We start from the raw sequence: 18,017 nt of genomic DNA, 5'->3' as shown, positions 1-18,017 counted from the left end.
GAACCATACTGTCCAAGGAAAATAAGGTAGAATTTCCGTACAGACCTCGCTGCACTCGATCCTATATTTTTTTCGCCTGCGTCGCCGATGCAACCTGTAGCGAGAAAATTTCCGTCTGCGACACAGGCTAATATTCTTTCAGCCGATAATTTTTCCTCCACGATGAATTTTTCGCGGGCTACAGAACTGCTTCCTGATGCTAGCCAATGAGCTAGTCTTTGCCAGCTGTCCACGGTAAAAGTGTTAGAGACCTTAGACGACGTAAATTTTGGTCCCACCGTGTTTCTTTCTCGCTGCCGGAATTTTCTACGCTGAAGTGTCAGTGATTCTTTTGGAAATTAGTAACGACATGTTAATGGGCGTCATTGTTCTTGTGAGACAACATGGCGACATATATTTCAAAAACAACTTTCCGTTATTATTAATATGAGAAATTATAATAATTAACAAACAACATTGATAATGGAACTCTGACGCTAGTCACGCATACCCAGAACATAGTTATGTAACTAAGAGCAAGATAAGAAAGGTGATGTCAACCCTGTTTCAAACTTTATATTTCCGAAACCAAACTTATTAGTTTTTCTATTTAAGCCAGAGACCTCACCCGTCAGGATCAGAAGTTGGCAAAAAGATATACGTTTTATAACGAAATCTAGATATCTTCGTGGGGAACTCGACTTTCCATAATTACTACGTAAAACAATGTCATAGCTTATATAATGACTTTACTGAGTAAGGTCAACGCGAACTTTTTACGCCTTGATAATCACTAAAACGCTACTTGAGCTTTAGAGATGCGGGCAGATGGAGTAATCTGGAGAAAGCAAAAGAGGAAAGCGAAAGACAGGCAGCATTGGCGATCTCTGATAATGGCCTTATGTGCCCAACGGCACGAAGACGGATTGAACTGAAATGAACTCTCAGAGCTCATTTTAAATCCTCTGCCTCATACACAGCCTTCCTTTTGTTTGGTTCTATCATATATTAACAATACTGTTTAATCAAGCGCTAATTAATGATTTTAGCGTTCTCGTATCAATCTTTGATCCTTGATCTCTTGATATTTCGGTTCGTTTCCGCGTTTGTGTAGAACATCTTAGGGTATGTCTTATTGACATGGCGTTTGATGCATATATACAGGTAATTCTCTGCGATGAAAGATGACAGGAAAGCTAAAAGAATGCATGGAATGCAGCGCCGGCATGTAACCATTTAAGTGAGCGACATGTTTAAATAACATGTTTTCGTTTACATAACCGGAACTTTAGATTATGGTAATACATATGGGTTATTGACCAAGTGTGAGGTCAAGATGGCTGGATATTGGCCAAGTTCTTTTTTTTGCGTGTTTATGGACCGAGACGGAGTCGAGGTCCATAAACACGCAAAAGAAGAATAAGGCCAATATCCAGCCATCTTGGCCGAACAAGCTTGGTCAATAAAGGATTTATTATATGGCTTTCGGGGAAATTTTTCTTGCGAGACACGACGGGTAGTCTCGAGCGGGCAAGATAGCTCCATCTTGCCCGCTCGGGTAGCCAATCACAGCGCAGGATTTGATTCATCTTGCCCGCTCACGGAGCTAGCCATATAATAAAGACTGTTTTTGAATTAAAAATACGTTTCTTCACTAGCTACGGGTCATTAGCTAACTGCTCGTGGGTTATTACTTACCGGGGGAGAACTCTCTTGTATGGGCTATATAGGTATGCCGAGTGTGCGACCCCAGAGGGTATGGTTTTTAACCGTTTCGGCCAGAAATTGGCTTTTTTTTCTCACTATTTTTTCATCATTATCGATAAGACCATCAACAAAAGCCCTTCACAATGTATTTAACATCGGTCTGAAGTAGAAAACTAATTACAGGGCAGGTCTGAAATAGTGTATTGATTTAATGGTCAGGTCTTAAAAGGTGAGTCGAATTTATAATTTTTGATCAGGTCATAAATGGTGAAGGGAAAGTCGCAGATCTTGGTCTTAAATAGGGCAAAGGTTTTGTGAAGAGGGTTGTACACGCCCACCCAACTTTTCTGGAAGCACCCCCTCCTGAACTCCAAACCACATGTATCGTTGCCTTGGTGAAGATATGCAAAAATAGCTAGCTGCCAGCTTTTATATAGCAAAACAATAATTGTCTAACAGCCTCGAGCTACGTAACATGTATATGAGGCAAAACTCAAAGATTGTTACTTTATGCTAACTCCTAAAATGAGATGAAAGGTACGATTTTATCATGAACTGTAGACGGTTTATCAAACGGTACCTTCTTCTGCTTTTACTATTGGTCAAATTTCAGACGACAACATCCGTATCGCCTTTGAACACGGTTAACGCAACAAAAAGCCCGGACGAGCCAAGGATCGATAAGAGCTGTCTTAAATACGACTACCAAATTCATGATGCCCTGACATCTACAAAGCCACCTCTTGATAATTACTTCAACATCTCGAATGCTATCTACCCCTCTGAAGACTCATCATCTAAACTTATAAACATCTGGGTACATTTTATTAACTCCACCGTCAATCTCACTGAAGTAGAACAGCTGAAATTTATTTGGAGTCGATCATGCTTGTATGTGAGTGATCGCTACTTGAGCCTCCAAGCCATGAGCCTATATTCGTTGGCGACCATATGGCCTCACCGAAGGCAGGAAGACCTCCACATAACAATCAATGAATTTTGCAATCCACACGAGAAGACGAGAAAGCTACTCCAATTTTTGTCGACGGTAAGGATCCAGTATTCAGTTGCACACTTTACCAGAGAATGTTATTGTTGGTTAATGCTGCGTGGTTTACAATGTGAAAGATTTACCTTTGCCTACTCATTTCAAAACGAATGAGATGATCTTTTATCTAAAACTCAAGGAAGATATTGCATGTTCTATTCCTGTCGAATTAGTTCAAATTTAAGTGTTTAAAGCAATTTGCGCCATAGAAAACACGTCGCATGACACGGCTTGACCATGCAAATTGTAGATTGAACAAAGAAACTTTGTTCAATATACAAAACTTTTGGTCACCGCAGTTTGCACCCACACATCCTATTTTTATTTGTTTAACATTTTAAATGTCCCTTTCTCTTAACAGCTTGAGGATATTGCCATCGACCCATCCAACTTTAATCCTTCACTAAACAATGTTGAATGTGTTGTAGAGGCAAGCTCTAAACACAACTTCAGGAACGTCATCAAGGCATTTCCTCAAATATGCTGGCTTATCTTGTGTTCCTCTTTAATAGGAAGTTACTGCATCAGTAATTTATTTATAACAGAATGTAAGGAACGCTACAAGGATAAACAATTGAAAATTAAGGTTAAATCAGTTCTACTTTTCGTATTTGTTTTGTTTTGGTTGGGCACAGTTATAGCTGTTTTTGCTGCAGCTTACAGCATCCAAGGCCGGCAAGTAATTTATCCTTTGACTTACCTCTTTTTCATTTTTTTGCTTTGTTTACGTCGCTTTCGTTACTCTCTGAGTCCTCTGAGAGGTCGTAACGACGGTGCAATTTCTGGGGAAACTGGGGAGAACAGGAACTCAGAGCCTGAACAGGAAGAGCCAGTATCTTGTTTTCTTTGCACTGCATTTCCAGGTTGTTTTATCGCATTACATCACACCTTGTGGGTAATGATCGGCATAATCACAGAGCCGTTCTGGGCTTTGCCAATCGTAACAACTATAGTGATGCTGGCATTTTTATTTTACGTGTTGTCTTTTCTTTTTTTCGGAATCGAGGGGTGGGAGAAGAAGAACGCAATTAACTTTGCACTGGTAGTTGCCGCAGGAATGTCAGTCTTGTTAGTGCAGTTTTCATTCTTTTTAATCGGTCAGCAGTTTTTTGACGAAAGCTTGATCTCAAGCGCTATTCAGAGTGCTTTGGTTGTGATCATAAGCATTTGGTTGAAGTCTGTCGTCGGGGATAAAAACAATCAGGATTCGGCTAGCAATAATGAATCTAGCCATAGCGTTTATGAGTTGGCTCGACAATCTGTTGCGTCTGACGAAAACGCAGAGCCTCAGTCCTTTCATTGATCATTGCTTAACAACGGGAAATTACAGTTCCTGACTATGAAAAGCAACTGATACAGTATTTTGTTGGTATAGAAGTCAAAATGAATAAGTTTCAAAATTGTTGGATATTCTCGGACTGTAACAACATTGAGATCGCTCAGTTAATTTTCTTGTGTAAAGTTCCAAAGTTCTAGATAACAGGATGCATTGAATTTGACTCATTGTTGTCGAAAACAAATGGTACGAAAATTAATTCCTGCTGTAATAAAATCTTGTTTATCTTATCGTCTACTGCTTTTATCTTGCTAACAATAGAGATTGCTTTTAAAAACACTTCCTAAGGTGTGGTAATTAGAGATAGAGACCACAGAACATGGTCGTTCCAAAAGACTATGGCCTTGTGGCACCTGCATTGCAGGCTAGAGCTGTAGTCTCGATACTTACTTGTAGTCACATGCCAAGAAAATGTTGGGTTTCGCGGTCTTCCGATCTAGATGCCTAGTATGGTAATCCATGACTTACACACTTGACGTAGCAAGCGACACGCTGTCAAAATTTTTGTGTAATGTTACACCTGAAGAAATACACTTCAAGGAATGTGCCATTACACAAACAAGATCACATGTAAGCCACGAATAAGATTACACGACCACATCGTTAGATGGAAATAAAATAAATTGGGATAGAAAGTAGACTGCTGTCATTTTATTCAATCCACTGTTCTTAGCTGGATTGATAATACACTTGATATTGTGCATTTAGCAGCTAACGAGTCAGATGCATTATGCCTGAGGGCGTGTTTGCTTTCCTGAATAACTCAAGAACTAAATGACTGTTTAAAACAACCTGTTCCTGTTCAGTCGTATCGGCCCAGGAGCTGAGAAACAACTTCATCTATTTGCTTCAGCGTCCAAAAATTCAATCTTTTCGTGGTAGTACAGGTAGGTTTTTGTCATGTATTCCGTTTTGGAAGACCGCAGTGTTCCAGTTATAAGAGTGGGTATTGTTGTTTGTCCTCTTATGTACTTTTAGTAGGCGGCATCTAGCAAAATTAAAGAACAAACGAAGCAGTGATATCGTACAGGATCACACCAAGTGGTGTAAAATCACCTACTAGATAGAAGATTATATAAGTCTTTGACAATAGTTAGCCTCACAATATTAGTAAGTCCATGGGCTGTAGTTTTCGATATAAAAGCCGATTAGCTTCTTAGGCCAGTGCGATACGACTAAAGTTGCCACGCCAGTCAATTCTGAGTATTCGGAAAATGTTATTTTAAATTAACTGGAGTTGAAGATATTGCAAGATAAATCGAATGACGGTAATAGCTTGAAAAGATTGTGGCCAGAGAATCGCTCGTCCTTGATGGTGTTGCGCGAGGACTAGGCAAAACATGTCCGCCTTGTTGGTGAACAGCTTCTGTACATGAAACATGGCGGCCGAAGTAAATACCTTGGCCCCCAGCACCCCCAGGGGTACTCCCTTATATGGTCTATATAGGTATGTGCGGCCCCAAAAGCTAGGATTTTTCAGCCGTTTTGCTCATAAATAGGGTATCGACTTTGGCCATTTTGGTTATAAATTGGGGATGGTTTTAGCACTCTGATGTTGAGTTGGCTATGTTTCTTAGAAGAAGCTACTTTCTGATCATTATCAATAAGACCGTCAACAAAAGCCTTTCATAACTTATGTTTAGGGTGACTGTGTCAGCCGCAACGGCCATAAATAAGCTATCGAATTTTTGGTCAGGTCGAAATGAAAATAGGGTAGCAAAAAAACGCAGATTTTGCTCATATTAAAATAGGTAAGGGTTTTGGGAAGTGGGCTGCACACCCCCAACCAACGTTTCTGGAAGTACCCCCCCCCCCCCCCCGCGGGCCTGCGGTGTATTCTTTTTGTTTACTTTGCTCTTAAGATATAAATTTTTCTCCAGAAAACCATTTTTTTGGAACATGAAGATTCAACATCCCTGTCCATTTGTAAATCGTATTTTGAAACGATTTTCCTCTAATTACTCCTGAATTTACGTTTAAATTAAGAAATCTGAACACTTCTAGCTATATTTCAACATAGCAACACCCATAGCAACCATTGTTTACAGTCTAAAAGTACTCACAAAATGGATTCAATTCAGTACATTTTAATGATATTTTACACAAACGCTTTAAAGATGTCTAGTTATGAGAATTTTGCATCATGGTCCTGAACATTATTTCTTCTACCATCTTATACGCTCCTTATACTTGGATAACATTTCTATGACTGGTGTGTATTCGGGTGTTCAATGAAACATTTATGTAAAACCTTTAAATATACCCCTCCCCCTGCCCCTAACCTCCCCCCCCCCCTAGTTCACAGGGCTAATCTGGGCTCTCGGAGACCGAAGTAAAACTTTAAAGCCTTATTTCTCAAAATGATCAAATAGACGGATCATCAATATCTCGCACACGATATCACCACTGGGTTTTAACCGAATGTTGTCAAATTTTCAACATTGATGAAGGACACAATTATCTAGGTCTTAAACCTCCAAAATTTGCAATTTATGAAATTTTTCCCTGTTATTTAGTTAATATAGTTAATATTAGTTAATATTAATATACTTTTTCAATATTTCACGAGAAAAACCCCATCAAAACACTGTTTTCTGAGGTTTGTCTCCTGGACAACTTGCTTATGGACAGGATGAACTTAATTCCATACTTCTCGAACCATTCATTATTACGTTATCGTGTTTATAATGAACACCACTTTTTAACACTAAGGAGCTAGTTATTCATTAACTATCGTGGCACGTGAGCTGGAAAAGCTCATTTTTGAAGTCAGAGTGCAAAGTCCTTTAACGTGATACCAAAACTGTTCCACAGAGTTGTCTTGCAAAAAAAAAAAAAATTTTAGGTATAAGACCACCTTAAGTTCTTAGGTACAGGTTTGCCGATAGCAAATAAACATTCAGCTTTTCCACTCACCGAAGTTGGAGCCGCGAAAGTAAAGTGCTTGCTATCCTGAAGAAATTCGTCTCTAAAGAAGCGACTGCGGAGACCGCCATTTTGAACTGTACTTGGCAGCTGGCCGTGTTTATGTGACGTAATTTCGTCCGACTAGAAATTGGCGGGAAAGAGAAAAACCTGCAACTGACTTTGCATCCTTCACAAGGTCAGTAAAATGTATTTTTTCCAAGCCATTATCCACTTCCCTATCTTCACTGCTTTCATTTTCGGAGTTTAGAGCATGTTTGGCCCAAAATAATACGGCGTCAGAGCAGCCATAACCCAAAGTGGTAGTTTAAAAGGCTTGTCGGAAGCCATTTGGACAAAATGTCTTGGACGGAATGACATCAAGAAAACGCGGCCTGGCTGCTGAGTATTGTTCAAAATGGCGGTAACGATGTCGAATTTTGGGCTTCTTTGGAGACGAATTTCGTAAGGAAAACCTACACTTTTGAGGCTGAAACATCGGTGAGTGACTAGTCTTAGTGCGCGGTTTTTACTAGCGTTGACAGAAAAAAAAAAAAAAAAAACGTTTTCCGGAGTAACCTTCCCTCAATTCAAATTCTGCAGAAAAACAACAACAACAACAACAAAACATAACAAAAAACAGGCTGGACTGTATCAGGATGCATTCAAGGTGTGTTTAGAGTTAGAGTCGGTATACGCGGCGTGCTCCGACTCGTATTCGGAAGGATTCGGGCCTGTTCGGCTTTTTACGCAGTGCTGCAATCACAAACAGGAAGTTATAAACTATTTTAATATGGACTCGGGACCAAGAAATGAAAAAAAAAAAATTTAGACCCTTTTAATTATTAAAAAAATAACGAACCGCCTCTACTCAACCAAATTTCTCTAATCAAATGTTGCTATTTTAAATACCCTTTTTGTGCCAGTCGCAGGCTAACTTTGTCATGGTCGTACTTTTTTGCCATTCTTCTGGCGTAAACGGTATTCCAAAATTTCAGCGACGCTGTTAAGAAACCATCGTCTCCTATCAGACGAGAGAGCTTAAAGCATCGGACGTTTTTGATGTCACGGACGTCAGAATACCGGGGGAGACTCAAAACAGTAATATTTTCCGTGAGAAGCCTGGACTCTAACGCGCACTTCAGCGCTAGGCATCACGCGATTACCCGAGGGGTCGCGAGAAAGCGCGCGAGATTTCAAGTTTGCAAAACTCACAACAAACATGGCGGCGCGAGGCCTATTTCGTGAAACTTTGTTTCCACCCAGTTTAGTGAGCCATTTGCGATATCGCTTATTTATATCTTCGAAAACATTCATCTTTTAGGCAATTACAAATGAAAAAAAAAAACATTCTTTTTAAACCGCTGTGCTGGAACGTAAACGAAAATTGTGATGTTGATGTTCCGATCGATCGCGCCGGCAATCAATCTAAAAAACAGCAGGAAAAAAACTACTCGTCAAGTTTTCTTCATTCATTTTACTAGGCCAGTCTCACCTACGGGTTTTTGTGGTACTCTTCTTCTACCACTTATGCTGGTAACGACAACAACAAAAAATAAAACACTATTCGTGGGTATTCGCGTTTATTCGCGTGGAATTGCGGGCTTTACTGAGCAGCGGACTGCCTTCACGCGTGCACAAAGTGCGATCTTGCGACCGATCTTGCAAAGTCGAGATCAGTAAGGTCATTCCCCAGTGTTGCATTGCGCATCCTTACTGCGCATAATTTATGGTGTCATTAGCGCGCGTTCGTGCACGCGCACATTGAAAGCATGGCGGATTTGCCTTGATATTGAGTTCTGCCAGTTGAAAAATGGCTATAGCTCACTAACGAGTCCGGGTACCCCAAATTTTTTTCCAGTCATTTTAATCATTAGCTTTGCGTGAGAAAAGACTGATCTGATTTCTGTTGTTGAAAATTGAATAAATAAGGAAAATAGGAGCTGCACTGTAGTCCTTACTATTTTGCAGTTTGATAGCCGTGGCAAGCAATTTGGTTCCACTATTTTAACAAGGATTCAGCTGTCTGTCAAAATCAAACTTAAAAAGTTTATTTCGGTCCGACACAAGTATTGACTGTAGTTTGAGGCGTGTTTTCATGAGTCTGGGTTCACAAAGATTTTACAATAACTTGTAATGCGTTCTTGTAATAAGCATTAAATAATGCTAAAATGGGATATTTTCAATGCGTCACTGCTCCTTAACGAGCATGGGCACCCCCCTTTTTATTTTATAATTAAAGTTCTCATATGATAAATATTCAGTGGACAAAGTTTGAACACAAATCTATTGACAGTTTTATTTCAGGGGAATTACCTTAAGTTTAGTTTATTTTCTTGCTGTATAATATTCTGTGTATTAAGTAAAATAACATGGTTGTTGTTGTTATTATTATCCTTGTCGTCAACGTAGAGTCATACTGAAAATAACTCCTTCTTTTAATACATACGAAGGGACCGCTACATCTTGGTTTCCACACACACTGTGCGTACATTACGCCTGCTTATATAAATAGCGAAAACAATTCTTATATTACGTGCCTAGTTCCTAATACATTGCACGCGTGCGGAATTAGTCACGACACTACAACAATGCCAAGCTAAAGTAACCTCTGGTGAGTGGGAGCGTTAGCCACTGCCACGTGACCATAAATCAATTAACTCCAGCTATATAAAAATTGTTACAGTCAAACCAAGTGAAGCCTACCGCCAAGATTACGTTAATGGATTGATTATTTGAATATTCAATCCGCTTGTCGTTTCAAGAATGCAGTAATGAATTGACTTTTGGAATATTGAACCTGTTAGCCTTATTCTTGGAACGACTAGTAGAATCAGTACTCAATTAATCATTTCATTATTGCATTCTTGAAACGACTAGCGGGTTCAATATTCAAATAGTCAATTCATTAATATAATCTTGAAGGACACGCCTTACTTAGTTTGACTGTAAATATTCTACCGACAGTTAATACAAAAATATATGAGAAAGTAACCCGAAATAGAGAATCTCTAGTGCTTGGTCCTTTTGTGATATCGGTGTGTCATCATACTGTTTCCTTTTTTAGGAAAAATGGAATGGTTCATTCGAAAAGTAAAAGTTTTTGTTGCTAAACCCCCCAAAGCAGCCTCCAGGGCGCCAGCGCGCCAGCAGCAACCCAAAGACCAGCCGTTTCCGATTCAAGTGGAGCAGGGTAAGAATTTTTAGTTAAACCATTAACCCGAGGTAATTTTGTTATGGCAACACCATACCAGCGAGCGAGCAGGGGTCCGTCCGTCCATACAGACTATGGGGGAGGGGGAAGGGAGTATCAAGGTACTCCGAACGGGGGAGCTCAAGAACTCGATCTTTCTGGCTGAAAGATCACGTTACGTTATACTGCGCTTTTGGTCAGCCCGCGTTTTACTAGCAGGAAATAGCATGAAAATCGCATTAACAATTTTGGAAGAGAAAGGTTTTTTTGTTTTAGCGAGACGATTGTTCCCGAGGACAGATAAATAAAGAATTACTTGCTTCCTTATTGCAGAAGTTTAACATTTAAGAAAGAAAACTCGTTTCTGTTGTTATGTCAACAAACGATAGCGAAGTTGATATTCCGTTTTCAAGCTAAGACAGAGTTTGACTGAAGCAGAACGGAAGAGATCAAGGAAATAGCCAAGAAGATCCCGAAAGCGAGCGACCCAGGGCTAGACAAAGGAGAAAAAAACAATACTTAACAATACCATGAAGTAGAGCGAGTGGTGCAAAATTTTCTACCACCGCAATCTCAGTGTTAACACTCCCTACAATCTGATTACCTGGAACAGGCCTCAAAGAATATTTATTATGTTACACAGTCTTTTTGTTTTACCATCAAAATTATACCAAAATATCAATGGTTTATCACTTCGTTTGTAAGATGTTTATAAGATTGTTTAGGATTATTTAAGTAACATTTATTGTTATTCTTGGAGTTTAGATGTACTCTTTATTATATGACATTTGTTTCTTTATACAAGGAATGACGGTGGGTTTTACATGTATTAAGAAACAGGAAGAAAAACTAAGAATATTCTTCAGGTCCCCTACGCTAGCCACACTCTTACTGTTCAATGGTAAAATGGTACAGAGCAGCCCTGCTATTCCGATTAGAAGCTATTTTTTCGAGATTCGATGCAGTAGCGATCTGCTGTGGAGTTTCATGATCGTAGGTATTCGTGCCTTATTAGGAATTACATTACCCCTGTTCTTGTTGTCAGGGTACATTATTTTTTGCGCACCGGCGCAAAAGTGCTGAGGTGGCGTAGTAGGAATTCCATCTCCCCTGCTCTTTAGATCAGTGTAAATTATCAATAGAGCTTGGCGCATTGGTGCAGTGGTGCAATGGCGCAATGGTGCAGTGGAGCAGTCGCACACCGTCCCAGCTATCACGTGATAGAGTGACGCAGTGTTACGGTGGGATTGTGCTGCAGTGGCAGAATGGCGTGGTGCCTCAGTAGATCAATTGCACAGTGGCACAGCAGTACACTGGCGCAGCTAAGCTCCAACAAAGTTACTGAGTGATGCAGTGACGTAGGGACGCTGTGGGATTGTGGCGCAGTCGCACAATGTCTTAGTGTGCCAGTGGAGCAATTAAGTAGTGCTCCAATGCTACAGTGCTGCGATGATGTAGTTGCGCTGTGGCGTTGTGTCCCAGTTGTCTATAAGGTGATTCCCTAGAAATAACACTTGACGTTAGGTTGTTTTCAATTTTTTTGTGGTTGTTCCTAATAATGCAGTTACTCGAAATGTGCGATAAAAAACATATGGTATGGTGCTCGTTTAGGAGTCATGGCTCGTCAGTCGAGCTTGGCTTGAGGGAAATCTCTTACGTTGTATACGTACACACGCTCATTTGCGCGTGCTAATGACGCAAAAATCGTGCACAGTAGGGATGTGCAATGCAATACTGAGGAATCATCTTAAGGGCCCATTAACTGATCTTTACGAGCCGTTGCTAAGGAAAATTTATTCTTATATAACCTCATCATTTTTAGTTAGTTCAGAGTTATTTCGTGTGTTTTAACTTTTGCATGATCAGTAACACCAGTGATGACGTCATCAGGTCACACCCTTGGTCATGTGACTAATATTGGCTCCCAGGCAAATTACTTTATCGGGATTTTTTCATTGATTTAATTTTTAATTTTTTAATCATTGCGCTATGCATAGATTTTGTTTCATTTCTAAAAGTTCAGATTTTGAGAGAGTTTCAAAACATTGAAAAACTCATAATTTTCTGAAAAAAGCATGACTTCGAAAAGGAACGCATAGCTATGTTTTCAACGTTAGGTTTAGTCGAAATTCGTTGGAAAAAAACTGGATTTAATGAAAAACCGCGTTTCCTTTAGCATTTAAAGAAACCGGAAGTGCGCCCGATGTATATTGGAAGTTACCCTTCCAGCGCGTGCGCAATTTACACTACTAATGCATTTTGGTAAGATCAAACAAAACCACATGCAGTCATTTTTTGTCTTTCTCTTGCTCTTGTTTTTCTGTTTTCTCTTATTTTGTCTTTGCTTGTACTTTTTGTATTTTGCATGTCGTGAAACAAAAAGACAAAAACATCTGAAATGGAACTGAATTTGCAAGTTATTGAGTTGTTTTCATTTTCCACGCTCAGAATGACGTAAGTAAGCGGAAGTGAAATTTCACTTCCTTAGCAACGCGCGCGAGCGCGCGCATGAATCGGTTAATGGGCCCTTAGGTGGCCGATTTTAAAGGCTTGTTTAGATTTATTCATGTTGCCATGGCAACGGCACATACGTCAGGTTAACTATCAGGAAACCAAAGTTTGTAATGTTTACCTTGCTTGCTGCCATTTTTGGCGACCGAGAGATCAAGGGATTTAGAGAAAAAGGTGAATGAAACACAGGTATCAAAAACTGTGTTCAGCCACCTTAATTTTATTCATTGTGCCCTTTCGATCCTAATGCGTCCCTTAGCGTTACAAGGACAAATAATATTAAAGCAGGCTTTCCCAGTTTGCGTACATCCTGGCAACGTTTATAATTTTGCATCGATCGCCAACTCTATGCTCGTAACAACAGCAATCAAAGGAGACATGTGGTCAAACTCGTGGATTAAGTAATTTAGAGATGAAACATGTTGGTGGACTTGCAATTATTGGTGTATTATTAAAAGCTGCTAAAACAAGCCGCGTTCGTGCCACGCAAGGTCGCACTTATCTCACAAAGCGTACGAGTTTATAAACCTTTTTCACTGCATTTCACTCAAGGCTATAGGTACGTTTTCATATGAGACAGCACTTCTTTTCCAATGTGGAAACGCTTGTAATCAACAATGATTTAGATAAACATATACAGGCAAAAACTAACGAACAAATCCGACGTTTCGGCGACATCTTGGCGCCATTGTCAAGGGAAACTAATTAAATATGCGATTTCAAGAGTAACTAAGAATTCAGAGTTACTAATTTGCATAAGTTAGACGAAGACTTTAGCGCGAACTGAGTCTGATTGTACATTTAAACACGGTCGTAATTGTTTAATGAGTAACATCTCATTAATGAGACAATCAAACTTGTTGTCGCATTTTTTCAACACGCTAAAACAATTGTGAAGGTCACCCGGAATCCTGCCTGCGTGTCTATTATCATAGTGATTGCGTATTGACGAGGTCTTGCTTCTATGTCCATCAACGCGTACGAACAGATGGCCACGGGTGTAACCGACATAACCAGCATCGCACTGGTCACACTTGTCTATATATATATATTGCACGTAAAATACATTAAAATAAGTGGCCTCTTTTGGAAGCATTTTCAGTGTTGATCCAAAAACTCTGTCAACCCATAAATATGTGTTCCAACAAGCTCACACGGGGGTTTCTTTCCCTTTGTTATCTTTTCAATCAGGAAGCAAAAGTGTGAAAAAAAGACAGGGTAAGACTCATTTAAGCTTAACAAAATCAAATATTTGGGAATTTCTTTCCAAGTTTATGTGCATTTCACATCCCACTCAGAGTTCAGATCAAGGAACTAAAATAAACAAGACAAGTATAGAGAACACAACTTTAATCTAAACGTAACTCAATGTCGGTAGGACGTGGACAACTCAACATAAAACAAAAACTTCAGTGCTATAAACTGCAAAGGTGTGAACGAAGGTCTTGCTTAATTGAACGTTGGATCTCACAGGAGATCTAATCAGCCAAACTTGAAAAGTAAAACGATGAGAAATCAAAGACTACTGCAAGGCTGACACAACGTCATACATTTAGAACAATATTTCGGCTGACCTGCAGACTATACCCTAGCCTTCTTCAGGTTAAGATGCTACTAAATTTTAAAATGAAATTACAATATTATATAATGGTGCCGATGTTTATCCTGTTTTCAATAGCTGAAAAAAATTGTTCGTTTCGCTTATATAAGTTCATTAAGGTCGACGAATAAGACACATTCTCATCAAAGCTTACCACATTAGCATGTAAAGCGCCATGGACAAATAGTGGATTGGCGCTATATAAATATTTTATTATTATTACAAATAGTGGATTGGCGCTATATAAATATTTTATTTTTATTATTATTATTATTATTATTATTATTATTATTATTATTAGCATGAGATTTATTCATTTTCAGGTCACTTTCTAGCAAAAAATGCTCATCTCCTCGTCATGTTTAACGCTTGGACGAGTCAAATGAAATTCATGAAATTCAGCTTTCAAGTTGGCCATAGCGCCAACTCGAACATTCGAAGTAAACTCCACTTCGAACCGCGCAAACAATATAGCGAGGCTCGCGCTGACCACATGGTTACTATTCCAACATGGCGTTGTGCTCGGTCACTATTCCATAGCGTAGGGCTCGGGCGCTCTCGTTCGGGCCTACTAATTACGGACAGTGTCTAGACCTGAGTGAGTGACACATTTGCATGTCCGAGTGCCCGCAACAAGAACGTTTCTACGCTTCGCCTATCCACGAATTTAAAAGAGGACTGTGAGACATTATGTAAGTCATGCCTCATTGTGTCCCTTCCACCAAGTGTAGAGCAATCCTATCACGAAGGGTTGAAGTGCAATGGTTTTTCACAAAAGACTGTCTTCTGTTAGCTATATCTGTTTTCCAGTGGCAATATTGACAAACTACAAGCTGTACAGAATTTCGCCTCTAGAATGTAAGCGGTGCAAGACATACGACCATGTTACGCCGTTTTAAAAGGATGCCCAGCCAGCTCTACCTCATAAGTGCCCTCCCTGCTTTTAGAAAAATACTTGACTGGCTTTGTGCCAGAATATCTGTCTAGCAAGCCTAATGTAAGCCAGTACTTGACTAGAAACTCGCGACAGCCTAATTCTCATTCCCCTTTTCAAAACGGCTACAGGCCAGAGAACTTTTCATTATAAAAGTGTAAATCTCTGGAACTGTTGAGAGGCGACCTTAAGAATTTGCGAATCTGTAGCAACATTAAAGAAGACCCCGAGACATCGACTTTTCAAGAAACATTTAGCCTCTTAGCATCACATTTTGGCGCTTTTGTTTGGAAAACGTTCTAAAGGTGTTACCCAACAGCACCTTACTGGGTCTACGTATGGTACTCGTTCTTGTGCTTATACGCTAGTGGAAACCGTTCTTAACAATGATAAGTCCATTGCGATCTCACGCGAAGGACACCAATATATCCATCAACAAAAAAAGGTGATTAACCGCCAATCACTTTACCTTTAGCCAAGAGTTGATATTTTAGTGGCCTCCAGCTCTGAAACAAGTGCACTGACAAGTTATGATAAAAGACCAATCTGTCTTTTTGTTTCGAGGAATTTTAATGATGGTGGAGTTAGTTTTGTTTCCTGAGAATCTCAATGCTTCCCGAGGGAATGTCGAGCGATCGGACTCGAACAGCCGACTGCCGCTTGGTACTTCTGTCTCGCCTCCTAGCATAACTGAGAAAAAGCCTTGTCGAGAACCTCGACGAAATCTTTAGATTATACTCGTCGCCAATGTAGAGTCGCGCTAAATAAAATAACTCCTACTTTTAATACACACGAATGGACCGTTACATCTTGGTTTCCACACACACTGCGCGTACATTACGCTTGCTTATATAAATAGCGAAAACAATTCCTATATTACGTGATTGGTTCCTAATTACCTTTAGCCAAGATTTGATATTTAAGCGGCCTCAAGCTCTAAAAGACGTGCACTGATAAGTTATGATTAAAGTTGTTTCGAAGAATTTTAATGATGATGCAGCTAGTTTTGTTTTCCAGGAATCTCAATGTGAAGCAATGTCGAGCGATCGAGGTATTGCCTTTATTGTATGCTTCCAACTTCTTATATCACCTTATTTTAGCAGTCGGAAATCCGGCGTGTGTATTTCTGCGGCTACTCGTTAAGGTTAAGAGGTATTATAGATCTCGGCCTAACTTGAAAAAAATTTCGGGTCAATGTTTTCAAGATGAGGCGCCTGCAACCTACAATAATCACGTAACTATAAAACGATAAAATAACCCAAGTGGGAAAAACATAAACATTCTATTCGCAAGCAAATCTTCCATTTACGTTATTCAAATTTAAAGTGACTACCATTTTTAAATGTTATAACAGTACGAAAATTTCCAAACCCAGTAACTTCGGTTGTATCGATGTCAGTTGCTTGGGGCTGATATTTTGTTAATTTCTTTCTTATTTTACATACAAACACAGGTGTGTCCAAAGCGGCTAAACTGGACAACAACATAGGCAGTGGAAATATATGTACTCCGAAGAAACCAGCGAGCAGTGGAGCAGACAAAGAACTAGAAAGGGGTAAGACATATGAATTTAATTTCCATTACTGCAACAAAGAAATTTGGCGAAGGGGGGAAAGAAAATAAGTTCCAAAGAGTCACCGTTTTGGAAAGTAAGCTTGTAAACTTAAATGTAGTTGCCATAGATTATTTATGTCTGTACCATGTACTGAAAGGCTTCTTTTCACCAATTCATAATCATAGGGAGAAATTTGACGATAACTGGCGTTTTTGCTTGGAAAATTTCCTTAAAGTGTTACCTAACGGCTTACAGAGTCTACTTATTGTATTTGTTCTCGTGCTTATACGCTAGTGGAAACCGTTCTTAACAATGATAAGTCCATGGCGATCTCTCGCGAAGGACACCAATATATCCATTAACTAAAATAGATGATACATTATTGCATTCTTGAAGCGACTAGAGGGTTCAATGGTCAAATAACCAATTCCTTAATATAATCTTGAAGGGTATGTGACTGTAAATATCCTACCTATATATCCATTAACAAAAATACGTGATTAACCGTCAACCAGTTTATAATTACATTTAGCCAAGATTTCATATTCAAGTGGCCTCAAGCTCTAAAACACATGCACCGACAAGTTATGATTAAAGTAGTTTCGAGGAATTTTAATGATGGTGCAGTTAGTTTTGTTTCCCAGGAATCTGAATGTTTCCCGAGGCAATGTCGAGCGATCGAGGTATTGCCTTTTTTATACGCTTCCAACTTTTTATATCACCGTAGTTTAGAATTCGGACTTCAGGATTTGTAAATTTATGCAGCTACTCGTTGAGGTAAAGAAGGTTGATTACAGATCTTGGCCTAACTTGGAAAAAACTGGCCAATGTTTTCAAGATGAGGCTCTTTTTTCAGAATCTGAACTTTCTGATCAGTTGGGTATTTGTAAACTAGGAAAAAAATTTACACCCATGATTGTTTGCAAAGAGGGAAAAAGTTTATCTGAATGGCAAGCTGGCAATTGCAATTCACGGGAAATATATTCATTATTGTTGAACGAATTTCAAAATGTATTCAACGGAAGAACAGGAACGTGGAATGCAATGTGGACAGTCGAACAGTTGTTGGCAGTTGTTTACTGCCATCTCACAATTTATAGCCCCTTTTCAAAAGCCATCACATGTGCGTGCGATGGCTGAACTAATCACAGTACTACGTCCCTTATTTTTTTTTCTATATCGAACATGTACTGTGTATAAGGACATGATCTGTCACCGCTGAACATCAAGTGAAAGGGTCTATCTCACTT

At 39.4% G+C, this 18,017-nt stretch overlaps 2 protein-coding genes across 3 annotated transcripts in view; both read left to right on the top strand.

The window, feature by feature from the left end:
• The first annotated feature begins 1,182 nt into the window (after nucleotides 1-1,182).
• Nucleotides 1,183-4,553, top strand: LOC145499980 (uncharacterized). The gene is made up of 2 exons (XM_081479497.1): nucleotides 1,183-2,734; nucleotides 3,096-4,553. Exons 1-2 carry the CDS (start codon nucleotides 2,237-2,239, stop codon nucleotides 4,035-4,037), a joined length of 1,440 nt encoding a protein of 479 aa, XP_081335623.1. The 5' UTR covers nucleotides 1,183-2,236; the 3' UTR covers nucleotides 4,038-4,553.
• Nucleotides 4,554-4,866: 313 nt separating this feature from the next.
• LOC145499976 (M-protein, striated muscle-like) overlaps nucleotides 4,867-18,017 on the top strand; it is a 60,274-nt gene continuing 47,123 nt past the window's right edge. The window contains exons 1-2 of one of the 2 annotated variants that reach the window (XM_081479493.1): nucleotides 9,828-10,167; nucleotides 16,666-16,767. In XM_081479493.1, coding sequence (XP_081335619.1) covers nucleotides 10,047-10,167; nucleotides 16,666-16,767 — 223 coding nt within the window. In that variant the 5' untranslated portion in view covers nucleotides 9,828-10,046. Of the gene's footprint in view, nucleotides 4,958-9,827; nucleotides 10,168-16,665; nucleotides 16,768-18,017 lie in introns of those variants that run through there. The other variant, XM_081479494.1, reaches the window with a different exon arrangement.

This window comes from Orbicella franksi, chromosome 10 (assembly GCF_964199315.1).
Source record: "Orbicella franksi chromosome 10, jaOrbFran1.1, whole genome shotgun sequence".
Taxonomy (NCBI): domain Eukaryota; kingdom Metazoa; phylum Cnidaria; class Anthozoa; order Scleractinia; family Merulinidae; genus Orbicella; species Orbicella franksi.
This window is presented reverse-complemented; position numbering and strand designations above follow the sequence as displayed.